The sequence below is a fragment of the Macrosteles quadrilineatus genome, unplaced genomic scaffold, assembly GCF_028750875.1.
Source record: "Macrosteles quadrilineatus isolate MER2022 unplaced genomic scaffold, UCM_ALF_1.0 Scaffold_7__1_contigs__length_78375512, whole genome shotgun sequence".
Taxonomy (NCBI): domain Eukaryota; kingdom Metazoa; phylum Arthropoda; class Insecta; order Hemiptera; family Cicadellidae; genus Macrosteles; species Macrosteles quadrilineatus.
In genome coordinates this window covers 50,503,725-50,529,913 of record NW_026542600.1, presented here as the reverse complement: position 1 = coordinate 50,529,913, position 26,189 = coordinate 50,503,725, and the positions used below count along the sequence as shown (strand labels likewise).

The 26,189-nt window shown below is 35.5% G+C and overlaps 1 protein-coding gene across 1 annotated transcript in view; it reads left to right on the top strand.

Moving 5' to 3' along the window:
- Nucleotides 1–1,690: 1,690 nt before the first annotated feature.
- LOC128997738 (beta-1,3-galactosyltransferase 1-like) overlaps nucleotides 1,691–26,189 on the top strand; it is a 59,653-nt gene continuing 35,154 nt past the window's right edge. Inside the window, exons 1-3 of the mRNA XM_054423388.1 lie at nucleotides 1,691–1,999; nucleotides 10,955–11,069; nucleotides 18,925–19,172. Of these exons, the coding sequence (XP_054279363.1) occupies nucleotides 10,955–11,069; nucleotides 18,925–19,172 (363 nt within the window). The 5' untranslated portion in view covers nucleotides 1,691–1,999. The remainder of the gene's footprint in view (nucleotides 2,000–10,954; nucleotides 11,070–18,924; nucleotides 19,173–26,189) is intronic.

Below are 26,189 nucleotides of genomic sequence, written 5' to 3'. Positions count from 1 at the left end.
AAGGGCTAATGACTTACTTGAGCGCTGGGCGAATAGCTAGCTACATCTCTCCCTGGTAAGTGGAGTGGAGTATATATCGCGAAACCTTAGGTCGAGGGCGGAATAGCCCGGTAATAACCAGTGGTGGAATAACCCTGGAAGCGACGAACACTAGGGTTAGGCTGAGGGCGGAATAGCTCTCGGACCGCGTATTGCGAGACGATAGGTCGAGGGCGGAATAGCCCGGTAAATACACCAGTGGTGAAATAACCCTGGTAGCGTCGAAACCTAGGTGTTAGGCCGAGGGCGGAATAGCTCTCGGATCCGCGCATATCCGTCGCGAAGCCGTAGGTCGAGGCCAGTGGTGAAATAACTCTGGTGTCGTCGAATAGTAGGTGTTAGGCTGAGAGCGACAATCGAATCGGTTAATTGTAAGTATAATTGGTTTTAATTCTAAGAGTGAAACACGGTAAATCCATTAATTAGAAGTTTTTATTTTATTTTCGAAGTTAATATTTTAGTTTATTTACGACCAGTGTTTCACTCACGGAATTAACGCCTAATTATTAATTTGTTTAAATTAGGGCCTAACCCGGGCAGTGATGAATGTGTCATTCACTGAAAGCTGATGCTTTAACGACCATATCTGAGCCCATATTTTAAAACTTAACTATTATTATTACTACTAACCCTGGACTAACTCAATTAAATTAGCAATCCGAGGCCGACAGTACAATTTTGTCCCAGGACGAAATTTCACCGTCACAAAGCCGCGGCCAGGAGTTAAATAAAGGTGGCCGTGACTCTACCCTACCTACTCAGTCAGTACAGTACAGTACATATTACATAATGAGGACCCGAGAATCCAAGTATCAGTACATTCCGAAATTCAAGATTAAAAAGAAAGGACATAATCACGATGTGTCGACTACGTTTGGGACATGCAAATGTGAATAAATCTCTATCCCTCATTAAAAAGTATTTTACGCCACTCTGCCTTAGCTGCACAATGGGCCGCAATGAATCGTTGAACACCTGATTATAGAATGCCCAGCACACGAATCAGCCAGGAATAAATGTTTTAAATCAACAAAGAAGATAATACAGAAATGTAACAGCTTCCAAACTCTCTGAACTAACGAAACCACAGTATATCAAGAAATCATATATTTCCTCATACACATAAAGAGAACAATTTAAACAAAAAACAAAACCAAATACTCACAAAATTCATTCCAATCCTTGGTTTCTTCATCCTTGGGCCTCCTTTTCGGGATGGTAATGCTTGACAGCCCTCAAGCGAGAAGACTCCAACCCAACCCCTCTCCCAACTATTCCATCAAGGCCTTAGAATCCTACTAAATCCCATCTATTATCTTGACACAACAAAAACCAAAATTAAATTTGCCACCAAACTAAAACAATATCCTCAACGATTCCATGTCAATACTAATTACAGAGACAGAATCGTCAAATAAATTAGTGCACAACGAGGCTGCATAAGCCTGCTTTCGAGCAAATAAGATAAAAAAAAGTATCAGTACAGACCAACAGACAGATTTACTGATTGGATTCGATTGAGTGAGACCATTGAGATAAATAAAATATAGAAATAGATTGAGTCATTGAGTGAGACTGAGGCAGAGACGAGAGTGAGAGATAGACAGACAGACAGACTTACTGACTAGACTACTACTACTACTATCTGACATACATGGACACTATTACCCAAGAAGATCAAGAACCGAAGAACCTCGAACTTGAACCAGAAATTAAGAAACTCAGAAAGAAATAGACCAGTTTATTTAAAACTTACAAGTACAAGTGCAATTTCTTAAATTCTCGGTTTGTGTGCGTGCATTCAAGTGATAGCCTATCTTTTTATGGCAGAGGCATACATTTTCCATCAACCGAAGTTGTTTTCATAACCTAGGCCCATGAATTGTGTATCTTCAGCATCCTTAAAAATTGGCCGATTGACTTTTATCGTATGATATTTGGACAAAATGCTTAAATCGAGGTTAGTACACATTTTTACAATTGTTACTATTTACAACAAAAGTTAAATATTTAATCGTTTTTTGTTTTCACTACATTCAAAGAAAAGGGTACAAGGGTATGTACAATTTAGAGTGACTTTCTCTGTTTGGGAAGAATTGAGGTCACATAATATTTTATTGTTTTTGGTAGCCTACAGGCTCGGTCATCTAAGGGCCTCAATAGAACAGAGTTCTTATTGACAGACAGTGGGTAAGTTACTAACTTATAGACTCCTTTTGGGGAACTTAGGCTACTTGTTTGTTTTACCTCGAGATAGGCGTACCCTACTACCTAGTCTACATAGCCTGAAAGGCATCAGTCTTATTGCCTCATTGTTAATTGCTGATCTATTGCCAGTCTCAAGTTGATCACCGTTAATGTGGTGACAATAGCCTAGTTTAATTTGTAAGATATGTACCAAAAAGTGTCAAAGGTTGAATAAGTTATTGTCCTCAGCCTATTAAGATCATCTAGCTATTGGCGACACAGCTGTAGGTTACCTAATTAATAGAATCTCAACGATTAATAATTTAATTATTTAGTTGCCTTCTTAGGCCTACAGTATGGTAGGCCTAAACTTATTTTTCATGTTGAAACGAAAATATAATCCGATCGTTTATAACAGTAAAAGTCTTAAGTACTTAAGTTAAGAAGGAAATCAAATTGTAGGTTAGGCTACATCAGTCATGAAATCGCTCCAACAACTTGGGTTTTAACATCAGGCTAGGAATAGCTTTAAGTTATGAAAGGCTAGGGAATGATGAGCAAAATAAGATTCATTTAGTAGTAGGCCTAAGTTAAATTTAAAGGCATTTAACAGAATGCAAAGATTACCCAATGTCAGTGACACAGTAGCCTATTCTGCATTTTCCAAGAATCCTTTTTATTCTAATCATATAGGCTAGGTTAGTCAGTTTTTGGACAGTGGTGAGCATTCCTATAGGCTACACTGGAAAATTTACGACTAGGCCAAGTCATACACCACGTGATTCTATAATGGCTTAAGGGTGTGTCAAAACATACCTTTACAGATTCACCAATCCTCTTAACGACCTGGGATAAAAATAGGGGAGGAGCTTCCAGCTGCACTGGCCCCTTCTATAGCCTAATGTGTTTTTAACACTTTTGTCGCCGTGGTCTGATATATTGGACGTCTGCTTAAAAAATGTTTACTGGCCACCTCTAAGATTAAAAGCCACAAATAACACACCAATTGAATCAGCATTGTTTAGGTTTCATTTAGCAAGAGCTTTGACTGCCTTTGTTTGTGTTTTTTTCTCGTGGTGGACGAGATTTCCCGAGATGGCGCAGTCTGATGTTTTTCATCAGTGATCGTGTGTTTGTAGATAGCTTCTTAATACTTTTATGTTGTTCTGATGCGTTTTAGTTAGTACTGTAAATATGAGTAAACGTGGTCGAAATAAGTCGCCAGTGAGTGAAGACACAATATTTCATAACTTGACAGAGAGTGGTGTGAAATTAGACGATGGTGAGTTGAGTGATGATTTCATAAATTAAATTGATTCGTCGTCTCCAGAACCACCGAAATCGTGTTCTGATTATGATTTGGATGAAACAGATGATTTTCTCCCTGATTTATTTGGGAATGAGACAGATGAAGACCCTAATTATGTACCTTCTACAGATGGACCGTACACAGTTCTGAGGAAGAAATTGATCTGAACCTTCCAACTTGTAATCAGTTTGTATCCTATAAGTCTAGTACTGGTCCTAAGCGACCTCTAGGTAAGCCTAAAAAGTACTGCTCCTGCTGTTCCTACAGCTACAACACCAATAGATAGTGACAGCTATAGATAACTTAGTAAACGAACATAGACCTAATATACCTCATGAAAGACATTCTAAAGAAGCCCATAATCTGGGACACTGTTGAGGAAGAAACTGATTCTTTCCTTCATTCTTTCATATGTATGATGAAATTCCTGGCACAAAACAATGCCTTGATGGTACTGATAGGCCTATTGATTATTTTAATTTATTTTTTACATTGAATCTGCTAAATAGTTTTGTAGAAATGACAAATCTTTGTGCCAGAAATTACCTCAATCACATGCAAATCTGTCCCCATGAAATTATTCGTAGGGTAATTTATTCTAATTTCCAAATATAGTCTCAACTCTTATTTCGAGTGGCTTTGATGATCGCTTTTTAAAGGTACGGTAAGCTAATATGGTTGTTAGCATTTTGTGTAATTAATATTCTGAGCCAATAAACTCGAAACGATAGGCTAATTAATTTAGGAACATGTTAGAATCCTGGACTTTTGGGGCAATGAGGGGGAAGAGCCTGCATAAGACAGAATGGAGGACATTTAGAAAATAAACTGAAATAAATCAGGTGTGAATTGTGAGAGTGATCAAATCAAATAGTTTATTGAGCCAGAATTAACAATATATACAATTTGTTTTGGCTAGGTCATCATAAATAAAGGTTGAAATGAAATGAATACTTACTTGAATACTTACTTGAATACTTGTAGTTTCCGTCCGTAGTCCAGGGCAGGAATTGGACAGGTCAATAGGTATACAGTAATAGGCTAATAATAAAAAATAACTTATAATAAACTTATAATAAAATCACATCCTAGGCCAAAGGGCTCTGTTTTTTAAATTTAGAAAATCTTCCACATCATAAAAACCATTTTTTGTCAGGAAAGACTTGGTTTCTGTTTTGAATTTTGAGAGTTTTTGAATGTTTTGAAGTTGTTTTGGCAGTGCTTGGAAAAGTTTTAAACCGGAATAGTGAGGTTTTTGTTCAAACAATTTTAGTCTGTGTTGTTGAGCATGAGTTCCTTTGTTTCTAGTGTTGTATTTGTGATCTATGAAATGAGGTTGAATGTGTTGTGATTTTATGTATACTACTGCTTCGTAGATGAATATGCATGGGACAGTTAAGAGTCCAAGCTGGATGAATGCATCTCTGCAGCTGGCATCTGGTGGCATGCCTAGGATGGTTCTTATTGCTTTTTTTTGCCAGACAAAAACTGTTTCCAAATTCTTTTTGGTGGAAGAACCCCACAAAATGATGGAATATGAAATGTACTGCTCGAACAGTCCGTGATAGACGAGCCTGGACAGATCATCGCTGCCGTATGACCTCATCCTACGTAGAATGAATAGTCCTCGAGCAAGCGATCTCTCTAATCCATAAATGTGCTCGCCCCATCCGAGTCTATCAACTTTATTCATACTTTGCAATCATGTGCACGAATGGCGTCATTATATTGGATCAAAATCATAATGCTTAATCCCAAAAAAGTACAAGATATAATCACTATTGAAAAAGTTCTTATTCTAATATATTATGTAGGAGGAAATTGTTGGCTTACATATACTTTTTACTGAACAATTTACAAAGTCTTATACATTACTTACAAATAGGCCCTAATACAGTTTTATACATAAATATTTAGGCTACACCACTATTCTTTAAACTGATTTTATTTACAAATTCTTAGATGCTGTAACAGGTAAACTTGATCAACAAAGATTTTAATTGTTTTTAAATTTTAACAGGTTTGGTTAAGGATAATGAGAAAGTGGAAGTGAATTAGAAAGTGTTATGCCATTGTGCAGTAAGAGTTTCTTGAAAAAGTGTTGACTGTTTAGGAATAGGTAATGTGAGTGAATTGTGCAATGTGTTTTGGTGTTTTACAGAACAGTCAAATTGAGAAAATTCCTGTCTCAAAAAAGTTAAAAGATTCAAGAATGTAAACAGATGGGAATGTCAAAACTTTTGAATTGAAAAAATATTCACGGTATGTTTTGCGCCTTTTCAGAAAGAAAATAGTTCTCACAGCCATTTTTTGGAGTTTAAACAACATTTTAGTCTGCTGGCACTCACATCCCCAAATAGGAACGGCATGCTAAGTGAGGATAAATGAACCCATAGTATGCCGTCAGCAATATCTCCAGATTCTCATTGTTCCTGAGGTTACGTAAAACAAAAATACCAGAGCTGATTTTTTTTTTTATGTATTTGATATGGCCATGAAAACTAAGTTTCTCGTCCAAGGTCAATCCAAAAAACTTGATATTAATTGAAAAAAAACACAAAAAAAAACTTGATATTGATAGGGTGAACCTTAGTTTTGTCCAGAAGGAAACTAAACTCTTTGGTTGATCTTTCATTGGATGATGTCTTCTTTTATACATTTTAGTATTGTATCTTTGTTTCTTTGTATGAAAGGCAAATTAGACGTATTAGAACCATAAAACCCTAAAAACCTAGAGCACCTAAAAAGCCTAAACAACCTAAAAACTTTCTGGAATGGAAATTCCAAATTTATTTCCTTAACCTCAATCTGCAATTGGGAAGGGAGGGGGAGGATTGATCACGATTTCTAAGTAGTATTAATATAATTTCATTTTAAAGCCTTCCCATGTTTTAGTCAAAAGAGACATTGTTGACTTTATGATTAAAACTTCAATAACTTATCAGTAAAGTGATAGGTACTTCATGATTGCTTATCATCTGGTTTTGTTGATAGCATTGTAAATGCGCTTTGTAGCCCAGTTGGCAGGTAGAAAAAAGATGTTTTAGATGGAAAAAGGTCTGAAGTTAATGAAACTTAGGGAAAAAAAGAGGATGGGGGAAAACTTCAAAATTGTCGACACTTTTTTGCTTTTCTCTCAATAACTTTTCCCCCTTACTTCCTACCGAAAAAGCATACCTTACACTTTTGTAGAGCTTTAAATTTCCTACAATTCTACAGCTGAACTGTACGATAATGTTTGTACGATAATTTTTACAGAGCAATAGGCTAGTATTTTTATTTTAATGTATTTTTTTATCCACCAAATATGCAAAAAAAGCAGAATTCTAACTTATTTTTTCTGTTACACACAAATTATCATGAAATTTTGTAGTTATTATGGTTCCAAGTTATAAGCACCATCTCTGGATACAACCTCCCCCCACTCACTCCACCCCAACACCCACCCTTTCCAAACCTATCCCCAATTCTCAAAACCTAATTTTCTTCTCCGATGAAAACCTTTCAGACCTTTCACAGAATCAGAGCTGAGTTGTTCACAACTACCTACTGCGTGGAAGAAAGGAGCAGGAACTTGGAGGGTAGATGACGTTGGGATTTTTGCCTTTTTCACTTTAATGAAGATAAACATTATTTGTGTTAGTTCCTAATGCTGTCAACAGAAAAAGTAGGCCGTCTAGGCCTACATCTTGAGCAGTAATGACGACGCTGTCGAATTCACTAGCCTTGGATATGGCAGTGTTGATGATCATCACGTCGACGTCCTCATCTGCTTGCTTCATTTCTATGCTAGCATCCGCCATTCGTGTCATCAACATAGAACTGAATGCGCTCTTGTTGATAACGTTTGTCAAGAACCTTTTTTTGTATAGTCACCACAGTAGACGAGAACACGACTTTGGTTGCTGACTGTAAATGCTGAACAGCAAAATCGTTCTGCGGCTTTGGTGCTTTTATATCCAGCATTAGTGGGGTATCCATTAAATACAACGACAATCACTTGGCCCCTAAAGTGTCTCTGCACGTAGTTGATGTACGTTGAACATAGCATCTCAAATAGGGTTGTAGAGTTTAATTCCACACCACTTTATGTAACCTCCATCCTTTATAGAGGATACCTTAATTACGTTACATTTCCTGTTGACAAGGTTTACTTTCTCTTTAGGAGTGAAGAGTGTGTAGATTACAGACTTAGTTCTCTTGCGCATTCCTTCCTCGGTAAAGATTGATGTAGGGAAGGGGGCGAGTTTATACTAAAAGAGCTTGTCTATCCTTAGATCTTTTTGCAATGCAGACAAACTGGAAAAGAGTAAGAGGACCGACAGTGAGTTTTTTACCAGCAATTTTCAAGGAGGATGAAACGGAAGTGAGAGTCATGACTTTACCCTTCCGTTTGAATTTCAATTCTTCAAAATTTTCACCAACCATTTTCATCATGCATGATATGCCTATCTCTCGTGCTCAAAGAAATCTCCTGGATGTGAGGGAATTGGGGATGTTCAGTGAACCATGCGAGCAGTTTATCAATGTCCATGTTGTCTCTCACTACATGGGTTGGTCTCATGTCTCAATGTTGCTCATATGTCTCTGAGCGAATATCAGCAAACAATTCTACTTGTTCACAAATGCTTTGAAGACACAGCATGCCTAATGTACATCTAGAAAGCACAGAATCGCTTACTCCATGTCCACAAGTGAGTCCTCCATAGCTCTTCATAGCCCGCGTGAGGAGCATATCTGGTAGGCTACCAACCAAACGAGACTCAATCCAATATATAATTGTAAGCTACACAGCGCAGCAGTGCGGCAACACGGTAGAGTTTAAGGCAAAAACTAGCGAGCAAAAATTAGTGAAGACAGAAAAAACACATCTAACAACCTTGCAGGCTGATGGATGTGTTGGTGATAGTAAGTATATAACTCACAATAAGTACAAACTACACAAACACAACAAACACACAAACTGTACAGTAAGTACAAACTAATCAATTATAATTGTGAAATATTCTTGGCCTATAATACATAGAAGATTATGTAATATTGTGGTAGTGTGAAACCGGGGTGTAGGAAGCCACCTTGATCAGCTGAGTGATGGGTGGGTGAGGTATGGGGGTACCCAGAGATGGTGCTTATAAGTAGGAACCATAATTACTACAAATTTTCGTGATAATTTGTGTGTAATTGTAATATAAAAAATAAGTGGGAATTCTGATTTTTTTCATATTTTTGTAGATAAAAAAGTTTTTCTCCCATCCTCTTTTTTCCTCAGGGTCCTCGAGGTCCAAAACTTGGGAAAATGTTGATTTATCATCCCTGAACAACATCCCCAAGTTTCATTAACTTCCGACCTTTTTCCATCTAAAACTACCTGCTGACTAGACTATTGTGATAAAAAAAAAAATTATTGATCCACGCTCTATCCAAAGGAATAAGGCAACAGAAATTTTCTCTATACGTACAAACAATACAGGCCAATAGCTAAAACCGTTATAAGTACATTAAACAAGATAGGAATTGTTATCTTGAATTTGATTGTGTCAGTAGAGTGTTTCAAAACCTGTAGGCCAAAGGTAAGCATAACTCATCACATTTACCATTGATGTACACTTGATAGTTATGTATTCCATGCACAACTTTGTATCGTCAGGATTTTAACTCAGGGTGTCTACAGATCTAAGTATCTTTTGATCCCCGAGAAAAGTCCCTGATATTTCAGGTTAGCCTCGGACCTCTTTGCAAGGCAACAGAGTTTTGTAAAGAATTCCATTTTTTTTCAACTTATTGTATATGTTTTGATTGTTTAACTAGGAAGTAGGAAATCGTATGAACCACAAGATATTTGTATGCTTATGTAATGTTTTTTTAAAGAGTTTTAACGTAATGAGTGAGGTTAGGTGTAGTTGATTAACTAATTTAATTTGTTTTAATGAGAAGTGTGTGATATGCCAAGTCAACAAATTAATGTTTTTGTCAGCTGACAACAGTCTGTCTTGTAACAATAAAGAAATATTTTACTAGGCCTACACTTAACTGTGACATGAGTAAAAAATTCAAAATTTACCACTGTTGGCCTGGTATAAATGTTGCACAATTTAAAATCTGTCTAGTAGTTTTCACTGCATCCATTTTTAGTTTGTCTACTATTCAATCTTCAAGTCAAAGGTGAATGAATAATGCAAAACACATCATTGTATTCAAAAATTTTAATTTGCTGGCATTCAGTGGATCAGAAGTCAAGTAGTAGATGGAGCTTTAAGGCAGAGAGGGGGTGCTAGTTGTTTGAGTGCAAATTATATCATTTGAATGAATACTCAAGATGCACCAACATTAAGTTTTGCTTGACCTTGAGATTGGTCTAAATAATTTACAAGTTTGAAATACTGTTGACCTAAATATTGTGACTTCAAGATTACTCAAGCTAAGCTAAAGATAGACTTCCAGAAATATATTTCTGACACCAGTTTTAGGATAAACTCTATAAAACAGTGTTGATAATAGGTAAAAGTCGAGTGTCGAATCTCAGTCTTTAAAGATATCTACAGTTTTTTTATTTTTTTATTTATTTATTTACGGATTTAAATCGCCATTTGTACAATCAATTACATCCATAACAATTTGTGGATTAATTAATACTATTATCATGCTGTATTGAACTACTATACAAGAACTACTATACAAGAACTACTATACAAGAACTACTATACAAGAACTACTATACAAGAACTACTATACTAACTGAACTTACTATACAGTGTTGAATTGGCAAAGATAGTGTCAGACGATTCAGATGTGTTGCAGCAGAAATCTATCGTTGGGGCAAACTACAATTCAATTTGAATCATATCTTTGCCATTGGGAGATTTAATCTGCTATAGCAATCCATCTATGGGACAAGCTACAACTCAACTACAGGCAACGCATTCACATTTTTGCCAACAGTCTTTTACTATTTCAATGATGTGGTTATCTCCCAATGACAAAGATTCATCAATCTAATTTGACTGTGATAGCCTACATTGTTGTTAGACTACCTATATCATCTTAGTTTGGTTAAGGAAAGCAGGTGTGATGGAACATGGCAACCAAGCTGACAACTACATGGTACAGTGATAATATAAAATGTAGTGATATTGATCACTAGCCGCTTCATGTATTTTGGAAATTAAACTGTTAAAGACTTAAGTGACTGTGCAAAAAGATATAAAGTTCTACAAATAATATTCGATATTAATAGTATTATATTTATATTTATATTTCTTGGAGATATCAATTCAGAGTAAGGCAATATTCATAACGATATCTTGAGCTGATGGTGTAGACTTAAGACAGCCACATACCCACTACTTGACTAGAGAAATCATGAAATTAATAACCATTATGAATTTTTGCAAGTATAGTAATTTAAAATGTATTTTACAGATGCTCAGGAGAGCTGAAAAAAGATGTTTCCGCTGCGGGGTCATCTTACTGTGCAGTATATTTTGTCTCCTTGCACTCTACTCACCAGTGTACCAGCCATCTACACAGAGAGAAGGTGAGCCATACGAGTGTCAATTCAAACTTTATTGTCACAAGAATGTTTGTATATGGCTATAAAAACAGGGGACATTGTCAAATTATAATAAATACATAGTTGGTCGATCTTAACCCTCTAGGTGTCAATCGACGTAATTATGGCGACGATTTTTTCGCCACAAGTGTCAATCACCGTAATTACGGCGACTTGACAGGCCTACGGTTTCAGTTGGTATAATCCCACAAGATCGAACAAATCCGGTCATTGGGCATACTAAAGTGTTCAGGAGATTCTGGGCTTCATGGTGAGTATAAAAGACGGCCGTTTCCCGAACTATTTATCTTGTTCTGTGATAGTTTTTCCATATGTCATTGTTTGTTTCGGTTGCTAGGGAACGAATGTTTACGTTGTACTGTTGTTGTGTGTCGTGATTTTTAGAGTTATTATAAAGAAACACAGAGTTAAAGTACATATATTCTTTTTTCTTATTACATTTAGAATAAAAATGTATATCTCAGTTTTTGTAAATATAGTAATTTTTGTTACATGTGCGGTTATGTAAAAAATTAAAAACCTTTTTTGGAACATCTGGATTTGAACAAACAACAAATTGCTTTTATAAAAAGTAAGACACAAATATCATACTAAATTCTTAGATAGACAATTGTATTTGCTTTAAGAAAATATAAAATGTTTTATATCCATGTCATCATTTAGATTTTTTAATCAAGCTCCGCAAAAGTCTCGAAAATTGAGTGACATTTACAGGTTTTTAATGCGACACCTAGAGGGTTAAATTCTAAAGTTTAAAATAAAAGGCTGACTTTGATTTTAAAAGTATTTTCCAATAAATATTTATTAATATGGTAGTAGTTTTTTGTCTACCATAAATATTCTTTTTAAATGTAATTGTATTGGCTATATTTTTAAACCTACTGGTAACTTATTGTACAACCTTTTTCCCATGTATGTTGGTGTCTTTTCAATGAGACACAGATGATGGATTGGTAACTGAAAATTATTTTTAAACCTTGTGTTATATCTGTGGTCATAGTTGTCATTTAAAACCTAGGTATAGCAGTTTAGTGCTGAGATGAAATATTTCTAGAAATATCCATAAGGATTGCCTTATGATCAGATATACCTAGTTCTAGGTTCGTTTGTGGAGTTTCTAAAAATGATTTTAACTTTAGTGAAAGTATATTATCAATACAAGAAGCTTTATTGTTTGTTATCCTTGTGGGAGAAGTAAAGTTTGTAATAAAACCGTATGTCTATCAAAGAAAGAAACTCATATCTTTCCTGTTAGTCCAGTGAATAGAGGTATGTTGACTTACAAATGGTCCGGTAAGTATACATTTTTTATATGTTGTCTAGGATGGTAAGTAGGTGTTTAAAATGAAAAATGCACAATTCTCCCCCCTCCGCGCCCGCCGACATATTGAAAAATGTAAAAAACCGGTTCTTTCTAGAGATTTTCGCCTATATCTCCGTTTAGGTGCGTTTTGGCGTGTGTTTGGTGAAATATATGTAATGTCAATGTTGTAGACAATTAAATTTCCTATAATATAAGTATAACAATTTGGTTCTAAGTTCTAAGACTTATGGATATGAAAATATTTAACTTTTTTTACAATAAAACGTCAAATTTTATTTTCATTTTGCCAAATCTCTATTAGTTCAAGCAAACTAAAAAAACTGACACTGGGAACGTTAAAAAAATTGCAAGAAAACGTTTTATGGTTTTATTTTGTAGTGTTGTGTCTGCAGAGTGACAGACTAAAAGTTGCCAAAAATCGGTCTACAGAAAACCTTCCAAAATCACGATTAAAATTGGCGGCTTTTTCCCAACATTGGACAAATTTGAAAAAAAATATACCACATGCATATTTTATTCAAAATTTTTTGAGATATTGACTTGGGACAACCACCGAAGTTTATTAGGGGGTTAGTAGGCTACTTCATTTCCATAGGGAACTAATTTTTGGTCGCCATCTTGGATCCGCCATATTGGATAGGCCTATATAAATAAAAAAATTAAATGTAATGATAACGTTGTTACACATCATTATAAACTAGATTTTCACGCTGATTTCAATGCCGAAATCTGTTTTTAAATATCTGTTTACGTTTTGAAGATATATTCAAACAAAAACTCTCCCCCATACATTTCTTATGGACGTTTCGTACTTTCAAGATTTTCAAGATCATTTTTCTTATATCTCTAGTTCTTATCAACGCTTGCAGTTCAGTCTAGCAATAAATATTCTGCTATTCTGAATATTATTTAAATATTCTGTGATGTAAGGGCTTTCATTTGACCTATCGATGAATCGATTGAGTTAGCAACGAGATACAATCCCCAAAACAATATTAAATTTAACTTTTTAAAAATCTTTTTATATTAAAAGATTTATATCTCACGTTGTTAATACGTCACCAAGTTCTTTGTGGTCTCAAGCTACTCTTTTGCTTTAATTTTATTGATCATTTAATAAAATCTGACAAATTAAAAATGAGCAGAGTGCATTTAACCAGGGCCGTCCGAAGGGGGGGGCAACCGGGGCAAGCTGCCCCGGACGCCGCCGCTGCGGGGGCGCCGCGCAGGGGCTACTGGTATTAACCCAAAATTTCGGGAAATTTTTGGGAAAAATCCCGATTATCAGGACGTGATTACATTTGATTCGGGAATTTTTTGGGACGGGATTTGATCCGATCATCGGCGATTTTACCACTTTGCGAGTGACGATGACGCCGCTATCGCGAGTGATGTAATTCCACGAACGCAGGAGGCGAAGTCATTTCTACGATCGCACCGTGACCGCAAGTCATTTGGACGATCTCGCCGTGACCGCGGAGTCATACCGACGATCGCATCGTGACCGCGGAGTCATACCGACGATCGCATCGTGACCGCGGAGTCATACAGACAATCGCGCCGTGACCGCAAGTCATATCGACGATTCCGTCGTGACCGCGAGTCATACCGACGATTCCGCCGTGACCACGAGTCATACCGACGATAACACCGTGACCGCGAGTCATACCGACGATAACGCCATGACCGCTAGTCATTCCGACGATTCCGCCGTGATCGCGAGTCATACCGACGTCACCACGACCACATTTGTCCCGGGCGCCGCTAACCCTAGGGACGGCCCTGCAACAAACAGAGTTAAATGTGTGTATATATATAGCATTTAACATAAAATTATTTTTATTTTGAAATTTGTCTTTAGTTAAATACTTATATCCCCAATTATAAATAAATCCAAAAACCCCTTATGGTCTTAAATAATTTGTCAAAGTACTGACTTTTATTTTAGCTAAAGATTACTTATTGATTGTAATTTATAATTGGGTATATATGTCTTAATCCAAAGACAAATTTCTTCAAAATTTTAATAATAATAATAATTATTTAATCAAAAGTACAGATTTTTTGGATTTTTCAATATGGCGGCGGGTGCGGAGGGGGGAGACTTGTGCATTTTCATTTTAAACACCTACTTACCATCCTAGACAACATATAAAAAATTTAGACTTACCAGACCGTTTGTAAGTTAACCCCCCTATTTTTGTCTCTATTTACTGGACTATGTGGTTTACTTGTGCTTTCCAAGACATCAATATTAAAATCCGCTGCAATGTAAATATTATTTATATTGTTGCCTTTGTTTAGAATTTTTAATAAATCTTCAAAACTTATATAAAAACAATTTAAAATTAGAATGATCTGGTACCGGTACTCTGTAAATGGAGATAACAATTATTTTCAAATAGATAATCTCTACACATGATATTTTGAAAACAGAATCTGAATTTAAAATACATAAGTCTTTCCTAATTTTATATTCTAATTTACTATTTAAAAGTAAAAATGAACCACCATAACCACAGTTTTCTCCGCAATAAAAATGTGCCAAATTTTAATTTTCAAAGCCAGGCCTATTTAAAATATTAATATTTCCTTTACTTAACCATTGTTTATTTATTCAAATCATAAGAATCTTTTAGCTATCTAAAATTAGCTCTAAATCTAATTTGTTATCAAAGAAACCACATTGAATATTTAAACACAATATCCAGTTATATTTCTTATCTACTTTGATTTCCTTACACACAGGCCATAAACTATTTAGGCCTAAATTGTTTTTTTTTTTTAACTTTGAAATTGGTTGCAAAATAAAGAAAAATTGTCTACATTTAAATGATTTGTATAAGCTAGTTTATCAATTTGTTATTTAAGAGAACTAGGTTATCATTGACATTATAAATTAGAGCTGCATTAGTGAAGGTGTCGACACACCTTCAAGGTGTCGACACACCTTCAAGGTTGACCTCAACCTCAAGTAGTGGCGTAGGGGTGTTGACCTCAACCTCAGGTAGTGGCTTAGTGTTGTTGACCTCAATCTCAGGTAGAAGTGTAGGGGTGTTGATAGTGATGTGGGCCGGGCAAATGCCCAGTGGGCGGGTCGTTTATAAATGGGCATTTGTCCGGGCATTTGCCCAAAGCGATTTTAAGCGCCCAAAAACTGGGCGTTTATAAAAAGTTCAGTTTAAGGCGTAATACAATAAAACCTGTAATATTTTCAGTGTGGTATTTTAAATAAATAATTTTCTAAATTGTTAAATAAAATCTTATATACTGATTAAGCAGGTTTCTACTCTGTAATTCATAAATATGTGCATAAGATAAATAAATGATGTCTAATTAATTAAATTTAAAGTTAAGTATTAAGGTTTTGTTAGTAAAACAAGTGCTAAATTAATTCTATTACATTAGCCAGATATTGTTATTTTTATTATTATTTTTTATTATTATTTTTATTTTAAATAAAAATAAACCTATGAAGTTATTTTCAGTCTAAATTATTTCCTCTTGTCGACAAAAGAAAAGTGTTGACTTTCTAGTACCAACTTCCTACCAATATAGTATTTTAAATAAATAATTTTCTAAATTGTTAAATAAAATCTTATATACTGATTAAGCAGGTTTCTACTCTGTAATTCATAAATATGTGCATAAGATAAATAAATGATGTCTAATTAATTAAATTTAAAGTTAAGTATTAAGGTTTTGTTAGTAAAACAAGTGCTAAATTAATTCTATTACATTAGCCAGATATTGTTATTTTTATTATTGTTTTTTATTATTATTTTTTTTATTATTATTTTTATTTTAAATAAAAATAAACCTATGAAGTTATTTTCAGTCTAAATTATTTCCTCTTGTCGACAAAAGAAAAGTGTTGACTTTCTAGTACTGACTTCCTACCAATATAATTAAAATTATACAAGTAGGCCTAATTTTTTTTTTTTATATAGGCTATTATGTAAATATCTAATGTTAGAGGTTTAAAAGGTTGACTAGAAGAGTAGTGTTCAATTTAATTTCCATTAATTAGGTTTATTAGCCTTTAACTGGATAAACACCCGGCGCTTATGGATTTTGGGCTGTTATATGGGCAAATTCCCTGGGTATTTGCCCCGAGATTTAAACGCCAGGGCGTTTTACATCACTAGGTGTTGACCTCAACCTCAAGTAGTGGCGTAGGGGTGTTGACCTCATCCTCAGGTAGTAGCTTAGTGGTGTTGACCTCAATCTCAGGTAGAAGTGTAGGGGTGTTGACCTCAACCTCAAGTAGTGGCGTAGGGGTTTTGACTTCAATCTCAGGTAGTGGCTTAGTGGTGTTGACCTCAATCTCAGGTAGAAGTGTAGGGGTGTTGACCTCAACCTCAAGTAGTGGCATAGGGGTGTTGACCTCATCCTCAGGTAGTGGCTTAGTGGTGTTGACCTCAATCTCAGGTAGAAGTGTAGGGGTGTTCACCTCAACCTCAAGTAGTGGCGTAGGGGTTTTGACCTCAATCTCAGGTAGAAGTGTATTGGTGTTGACCTCAACCTCAGGCAGTGGCGTAGGGGTGTTGACCTCAACCTCAGGTAAGTGTAGGGGTGTTGACCTCAACCTCAGGTAGTGGTGTAGGGGTGTTTAATTCAATTCCAGGTAATGGTGTAGGGGTGTCGACATAAACCTCGTTAGACCCACAAGAAGTGTAGGTGTTGTGGAGTGGTGGTGTTTTCAACTGTTTCACTAGCTGAGTTCTTTTCATTGTAATCTTTGATCAAAATTTCCAGTTTCAACTGAAATTCGCCCGTCTCAACTCTCTTTGTGATCTGTGGTTGTAGCTCACGATGCATACTGCAGCCCTTGTTTCCTGACGAAAATCTATAATTTTTTGTCAAAATGTTCGGGCGCAATAAGATCCCTCACACAACCCATGGGGGAGTAGATAAATGTTTTTAGCCCTTCCACTTTAAAATCCCTAGTTAAAAAAGGCATCATTGTAGTCGTCTATTTTTGGTTTCCCACTATACATCGGTTTGGTAACCAGGCTGTAAACGTAAGCACCTTGATTTACATTCTGACAGGTGAGTTTGTCTGTAATAAAATCACAGGGACGTGGTCTACTAAACTTGTTTTTGAAAACTACAGCAACAACAGCTGTTATATTTCTGGCATGGTGAAGGTCGCTCGATATAGTGTGAGCCAAACCTACAGAAGAGTGCTGTTTGTAGCGGTCTATGACTTGGCTCATGTGTTCTTCAACCAACTTGATACCTTGATCTACAACCACTGATTTAGAGCTAAAAGACTGCTTTGTGGGTTCATTTTGTTTCTTCCTGATTAGCAATATTACAACCATGTCCGCAACTTTAGCCTTACTTTTCCTATTGAAGTGCATCCCATGAGTAGTCTATAAATGTCGGGGAAGTCAGTGGTTGGGAAGAATTTTTATTTGGTTTTCCTTGGCTATGTTTTCTATTTCAGAGTTAATATGTGAAATTTCCAAATCTAACTGCGACTGGTCATGTCTCATAGGCAGTGTTGCAAGAATCAAATTAGCATGGGTAGAGTTTTGGATTAGTCTATTTACATCATCCATAAGTTGCATTTCTCCAGTACTGTCAACATTATTTGTACCAGCTAGTACCAGCTAGTACCAGTAGGTGGTCGTCTGTATACAATTAACACCTCAAATGAGCTCCTATCACCACAATTAGTACTGTATATTCAAAACTGTAACCAGCACCATCTATTTTTACTTCCCCTCAACATTATCTGAGCCGGTTCCCACCTCCATGCGATGCTTTGTATTGTAACAGCCAATAATGATTAAGGAAAAAACTATGCTCCCTCATTTGGATTCCTCCACTCACTACTCTGTGGCCACTCAAGATCCAAATTCATATTAAGCCTTTCAATCGAGTTGCCTCAAGACTCCTAGCTGTTTTCCAGCCACTTTGTCGCTCCATCTTATTCTCAGTCTTCCTAATGGTCGACCTCTCTACATTCTTCGCATCCTTCTCTTTTATTCTCATATGACCAAGCGACCTAATTCTCCTACTTTCTATGTAGCCGTATCTGGTCCTCTGTAAAGGTTCATGTATTCTCAATTTTTCAAAATTCTTCGAACCCCATCTTTGAATATAGGCTATATATATATATATATTTTTTTTTTTAATGGAGAGGAAGGAAAATGCTTTTACGCACACAGGTAGGTCCTGTAGTGTGAGACTCCTGAAAGAGTGAGACTCCTTGCAAACAGCTCATGACTTTCCTTAACCAAGTCAAAAGATTTTGTTCTGAAGCTGTAAATCTTAACCCAATAAATAAGAAAGTTATGGACAAACTTTAAAAACCTCTCAGCTGATCTCCTTGTGATGGAGGAAAGTAAGTATGAAATACATTTATTTTGAATATTAAAATATATACAACTAAAAAAAAAAACCAATAGTGAAATTTCAGAATTTCTGATTATTCTAGCTGTTGAAATTTCTAGAGCTAATGTTAATTTTTCTTTTGTGTTGCAGTGATGGTACAAGGATGGGAGGCAAACATCAGCAGAAATACCCGCCAATACGTGTTACCGGAGAATGTGACCACCGCCATCAACGTAAACAACTTGTGTCCCTCAGATCTGTTCCTACTAGTTATAGTTTGCTCTGCCCCTGCCAACTTTGAACAACGCAGTGCCATCCGAGACACGTGGGCATCACTTGCTGAAGATTCTGCCAGAGTTGCCTTTCTGCTTGGCGAGTCTGATAACTCCACCTTGCAGGTAATATGTCCCTACTGGATAATAAACTAACATGAATAATGCATTTTTGTACTGTTTTGCTTGAGTTTTGGGAGCCAGATATTTCAATCAAACTGTAAGGTACCAAATTTTAAGGGGGGGGGGTAAAAACGTGCCATGACGAAACAAACCCCAAGATTTGCCCATTTACATCCACAATACCCTTAATCTGGGTCTATATGTTAGCCATAGTTCAAACTATGTGCAAAGGAACTTAGTCCTAGACTCATACACAATTAAGTATACCACACATTCACACGATATATTTATTTATAATAAATTCAAATCATCAAATTAAATCAAACCGACAAGATTATTTTTTTTTTTATTTATTACTTAGTACAGCACATATACAATGAATTTACAATACCATACTGCATAAGCCTTAAAAAAAAGGCTTGTCCGCAGCGTTTCTTTTAATACTAATTGTCTTTTACATCTTTATCTTGGTCTTGAGTCAGTGTGAACTATTAACTGTACAAAAATATATTTCCTACTTCTTAAACAGTAACAAATTTGGCTTATAACATTTTTACATGATTACAAACAATTTAAATATTGAAGGGGCAAAAAAAAAAAAACTGTAGAAAAAATAAATTAAATGTAAAAAAATAAGAACAAGTGTAAATAAGCAAGGAATCTTCTTAAAATTATTTAACATGAGTATATACTTTCAGATTACAAACATTTAACAAACAAATAGATATATAACAAGGAATAATAACAGCTGAAACAAACTTTATAACATATAATAAAACAGGAACTAAATTTTTAACAGTTGATAAAAGATTTATAATATATGTAAAATTCTGTAAAGAATAACGACAACTTAAATCAACAAAAGACACAACTAGTATTATACTATGACTTAACAATAACAATAAATAAGAGTCTTCTAAAAACGTTAACTACTCGGTCATATACCATTTTTTCAGTTTTACCTTCAATAATTTGTATGTTTTTATTTCTTTCATACATTGTGGCAAACTATTAAACAATGTAGGAACCAAATAGTTTCTTGTACGCTTTGTGTATTTATTATTAACAGTAGGAACAATGAAAAATTCTTTCCTAGAGTTGTATCTATGCACATTTTTTACTTTGAACCTGTTTGAAAAATAATAATCTATTATCAACAAATAAGTGAACAGCTTTTCCACTGGTAAAACCCCTGTCAACTGATAACACAACATTGGAGTTTCACTGACAACAGCAGAATCAAGCTTAGTGATAATTTTTAATATTCTTGTTTGAACAGCCTGTAGTTTCTGTAATTCTGATATTGATGCATTTCCCCATGATCTTAATCCATACCTAAGAATTGACTCACACATAGATGCATAAATTAGTTTCATCGTCTTAAACGGTAAATAGTCTCGTAAGTAATAAAGTTTTGAGGCACACACTCTAAGTTTATCTTTTATATATGCAATATGAGAGTCCCATTTTTAATTATGATCAACAAATACCCCTAGATATTTAAAACTTTTAACGCTTTCCAATATTTGACATTCACATTTTTCTTTTAAGTATGATTTACTATGCAGACAGTTATGTGAGTGTGCTTTCACTCTAGGTTCTTTGCAACTGTAGAAAGGTGAATGGACATGCATTATTTTTGATTTCTTACAGTTTACACTCAATCCATTGTCATGGCACCATTTTGTTATTTCTAAAAAATCTGATTGTATATCTCTTATCGCATATTCTAAATTTTTGTTTGATGTTACCAGAACTGTATCATCAGCATACATGTATATCTTACTATTTTTTATAATCTCTGACATTTCATTTACATAAATTAAATATATGAGTGGCCCTAATATACTTCCTTGCGGAACGCCATATTTCAATTTTTCCGAATTACTAAATGAGTTATTTATCTTGACCATAATTTCCCTATTGCTTAAATAATTCATAAACCAATTCTTGGTTTGACCTGTGATGCCAGCCTTGTTCAGCGCAACTCCAATTCTTTCATGTTTTAAAGTGTCAAACGCCTTTGAAAAATCTATAAAAATCACTAAAATTTGATTTCCAATGCTCAATTCACCATTTAAATAATCTGAAAAATCTGCCAATAGTTCATTTGTACCTTTGTTTTTCTGGTATGCATACTGGTAGGGACTTATTATGTTATTATTCTCTAAGTGGTTTGTCAGGCAATTTGCTACATAACGTTCCAGTATTTTATCTACTGATGACAAGATTGATATTGGACGATAATTTGAATAATCAAAGTGGCTTCCAGATTTATAAACAGGTCTAATTATTGCTTTTTTTAAAGATTCTGGTACTTCTGCATATCTGAGAGATGAGTTAACAAATTTTGTGATTGGACCACTTAATAAGTTTGCATACTTTTTCAAATCTGTAATTCTAATACCATCCAGCCCTGGTCCCTTCCTAGCCATATTATTCAGTAATTTCATTAATCTTTCCTTATTTAATAATGGTATATAAAATGTTGAACTACATTCTTTGCCTGGCATACTGTTAATCGTTGTAATTGAACAGTCGTGAATAACTTTATTAATGCCCTCAGTGAAACTTTTTGCAAATTTATCACATATTTCTTGCTCTGTCGATGTTCTTGCCATGTATTTCATCACAATACCATCTATACTTTCTTTTTTCTGTTTACCTAATAAGGAATTAATTTTCTGCCATGTGTTTCTTATGTTTTTCCTATTATTATCAAAGAACTTGTGATAAAAATTCCTCTTTTCCTTGTATATTTCTTTGTTTACTTGGTTTCTTAGTCTGGTGTCTCTTTCTTTGTAATGAATGTTATTTGGATGGTTCTTAAATAATTTAAAAACTTTATCTCTCTCTTTTTCTCTTTTATCATATTTAAAATAGCGTTGGTTATCCAGGATTTTTTAGGCCTTGTATATTTGTTCCTTTTAGTATCCACCCTACTGTCCCTGTATGCATTCGTCATGTTTGTGTACAGTTCTTTATAAATTTCTGTAGGATCACTCAAACATTCCACAGACTTCCAGTCCATCTGCCCCAATACCTGTCCCAGCAGCTGTTCATTGATAATTTGCTGTGGTTTGTTTGTGTGATAAGCTGGGCAGGAGTTGTCAGGCTGGACATTGATAACGCAAGGATAGTGGTCCGCTATCTTTATCTGTAGGATATCTGAGTGAACTTTGAGCTTCCTTGTTCTAAGATATGCATGGTCTATGCATGTCTGGCTTAGTTTTCCAGCTCTAACTTCCTCCCTAGTATAATCATTAACCCATTCACTTATGATTTTTTTTTTACCCGCCTAGGCCAAAACAAACGAATTTGTTGTGGCTAGTTTCATTCATTTCTGATTTAATTTTTTTTCAGGCAACATTTACTATTTATATGCAAGATATTATTATTTTCTTATTCAAAATTAAATGTAGATTCAAAATATATAAATATTTCCCAAAAAAATATAACTATAATTTTTTATTATACCATATAAAAATAAAATAAAAAAATAAAAAAATTAAAAAAAACTTTTTTATTGGTAATTTTTAGCTACATAGGGCTCATATATGTTTTGGAACTAGTCTATAATACTGTATGACACTTATAAAAACTCACCAAATGTCAAGCAAAGTTCATTTTGGTGTGGTATGCCTTGAAACACTCTGGCATGTGAAGTGCGACAAGGCAGAGCTCACACTCCCATCGGCTGTCACTGCGCTTTCCCTGGGCACTACACACCTTACATCTTCTTGAAGGTGTTTGTTTGACTTCATTTGGAGGAATAGGCCTAGGAAAATGTCCCCAAGTTGCTGCCTGGAGCCTCAGAGGTGTTTCTGAGTTGGATGATCGTCCTCTTCGATTGTACGGTGGCAGTTGTCGCGACTCAAACATTTGCTTGACAAACCTCTCCTTGAACTCACTGAACCCCAATTTTTTTCTGGTTAATTTTTTGAACACTACATAAGAGTTAAAAAGGCCAATGTCCATTATGTAAAAGAAGATCTTCTTGTATCCCTTAGCATACCTCCTCATACTAGGAAACGACGCTAATTGCTGATCCTCGCGGTCAATTCCACCCATTGAACGATTATAGTAGATCACTGGTTCTGGCTTTGTTATAATTTCTTGGGTAACTCTGTCTTTCTTGCCAGTTGATCTTTTGTCAGCTTTTTGATGAAAGGTAGACAAAATGCAAACTTGCTTCTTGTCCTGCCACCTTACTGCTAACATATCGTGGCTATAGGCTGTCTCGTAGTCGCCCAACTTAAGTTTACCCTCTTTGAAGCTCTCTGGCATGTTTGATCTCCACCAGTTAGCTGTTCCAATTACATTGAAACCTATTTGCTTAAGTCTATGGAAGAGAAGAGGTGAGGAGTACCAATTATCAATTGTCAGAGTATGTCCTTTTCCTGCCAAATCTTTTGTCATTTCAACGACTATCGCCTCACTCGTTAACAGCTTTTCCTCCTGTGTAGAATCCCCACTTCCTTCTTCAACCGGTACATTTTCTTTGACTTCAGCTCCAGTATAGATCTTAAATTTAGAACAATAACCACTTCCAGATTCACAACACTTGTAAAACTTTATGCCAAATCTGGCTCTCTTCTTGGGATTAAATTGGACATAGCCCAACCTCCCTCGGAACTTCATAAGACTCTCATCGACAGCTATGTTTTCATCAGGTATGTACAGATGGGAAAACTTCCTGTTCATGTACTCAATAACGTACCTTAACTTCCACAGTTTATCATTCACAGGTTTCCTATTATTGTCTGTAAGGTGGAAAAATGTGGACAGTAGCAAAAAACGGCGGAATGGCATCACTTTACGAAAAAAAGGGGTCTCAGTTACAGCATTAGGCGACCAGTATGATTGTATGGTTCTTTTTTTTACAAGCGACATAAGGACACACAGTGTATAAAAACAAGCCATCTCATCTGCAGTTGTGTCAAACCATTCTGAGTATATAGTTTTTCCTACCCCGCCTGCTTCGTTCTTTTTCTTAATTGTTTCTTTGGCATAATTATTAGTCTCTGTTGCAACATGTTGCCAAAAGTCATTATCAAGAAACGCATTGAAAACATCTAATTCAGAGGGAGCTGAGCCTAAACTTCTAGCCAAACTTGCTCTAACACCAGGACAACCAGTAAAAGGGATTTTATTTATTATATTACTTTCTATGGTACTGGTCCACTGCCAACCCTCCTTTTTCTTCTTTTTTGGTGGAGCTGTATCGTTACTAGTTTGAGTTTTGGACCTTTTAGTAGGCTTAGATGGTTGTGAAATAGCTTTTTTTCCTATAGGCCTACCTCTTCCTCTAGACCTGCCCCTAACAGGTTTACTTTTAGGCCTAGGGTCAGGAAAGCTAGGGTCGTCAGCTTCCTCACTCGGTGTAGGTGAGAGGGCAGGCACGATTGAAGATGCAAGCTGGTCAAATAATTCAGGCCTAATAGGCAAATCTAAATCAGATTGGACATTTGGAGGGGTCATAGGCCTATGCCTGCCACTATCTATATCATTTATAGGCCTAGAGTCAGGGAAACCAGGGTCGTCAGCTTCCTCACTCGGTGTAGGCGAGAGAGAAGGCGCGCTCATACTACCGCGGTATAACCGATCAAGAAACTGGACTGATTTAGGCAATTCTTCATCACGTGATGGAGAAGATACATGCTGATCAAATATTTCAGGCCTACTAGACAAATCTGAATTATATTGGACAGTAAGGGCATCTGGAGGGGTCATAGGCCTAGCATAGCTGCAAGAAGGCTGTTCAAGCAACAACTGGTCACTTTCTAATGGCCTAGGCCTAACACAATTAGTATTATGTTCTGGGGAAACTGTGGTCTCATAATCAATAGGCGTATTAGACTTATTACTCACTTGAATTCTGCTCCCTTCCAAATCATCATCATCACTCCAACCACTCTCCTCAAACAAGTCACAATCACTGTCACTGTCACAATCCCCTATAAGTTTTATGATGTCACTTTCATCTAACTCTTTTCCACATTCATCCACGAATACCAAGTTATTTTGAAGACTCATCGTATTATACAAAAGCTTTTCAATTGAATAATATAGTAAAACAAGATACTGTAGCTCAATCTTTATCACGACGAAGTGAAACACGACATGATAGGCCTAATAACTCAGTCATTATAACGACGAAAAAGTAAAATACTGATAAAAACTTACACTAAGTAAATTCTATAACTTATTTTATAAGATAACTACACTTTTCAATAAAATAATAAAGTAAAACAAGGCTCTAACACAATGTTTACATCGTCGAAGTAAACACAACAACGTATCAGCTGTGAAACCAGAGTAGACGTCGTCAGCTGCTAAGTTGCACCATTTCAACTTCAGTTTTTTTGCCGATTGGACTGGACTGAGATGACGAAAATATAACCAAAAGAAAGCCTGGAAATCATAGAACAAGAAGCATATGCGATCTATTGGATTTCTGGGGAACTAACTCGGCACAAACAGGTTTTAATAGCGGACGGCGATTCGCCGTCGCTTCACACAATGGCTAACGGGAGCGCGACGGCGGATCGCCGTCGTTGTAAGCGAAGGGGTTAATGAGTGATTTGAAACCATTTAGGGCCATAATATTTTTGTAGTCTTGAACATAGTTATTTGTTTCATTTTTTATATTTATGTTTATGTCACCCATTATAATCACATCTCCTTTTGTTGTCTGAATTATTTTATCTAAATCCTCAATAAACTTTAATTCATTGCTGGATGGTGGTCTGTACACAGATATTATGATAACATTAAAAACATCATTCTTCACACTTATCATCATGCTTTCAAAATTACTGCTGTTGCAATTTATCTCCATTACCTGAAAAATATTTTTTACAAAAATTAAAATCCCCCCACCTTTAGTTTCATTTCTAAGATTGCTAATTTGATTAAAATTATCCAAAGAGAAAAGTTTTAAAAGCTCAGAAAACTGTTCCTTAATGTTGATTTCTGTCAAAATAATTACATAAAAAATATTTAAGGAGTCCTTAAAAT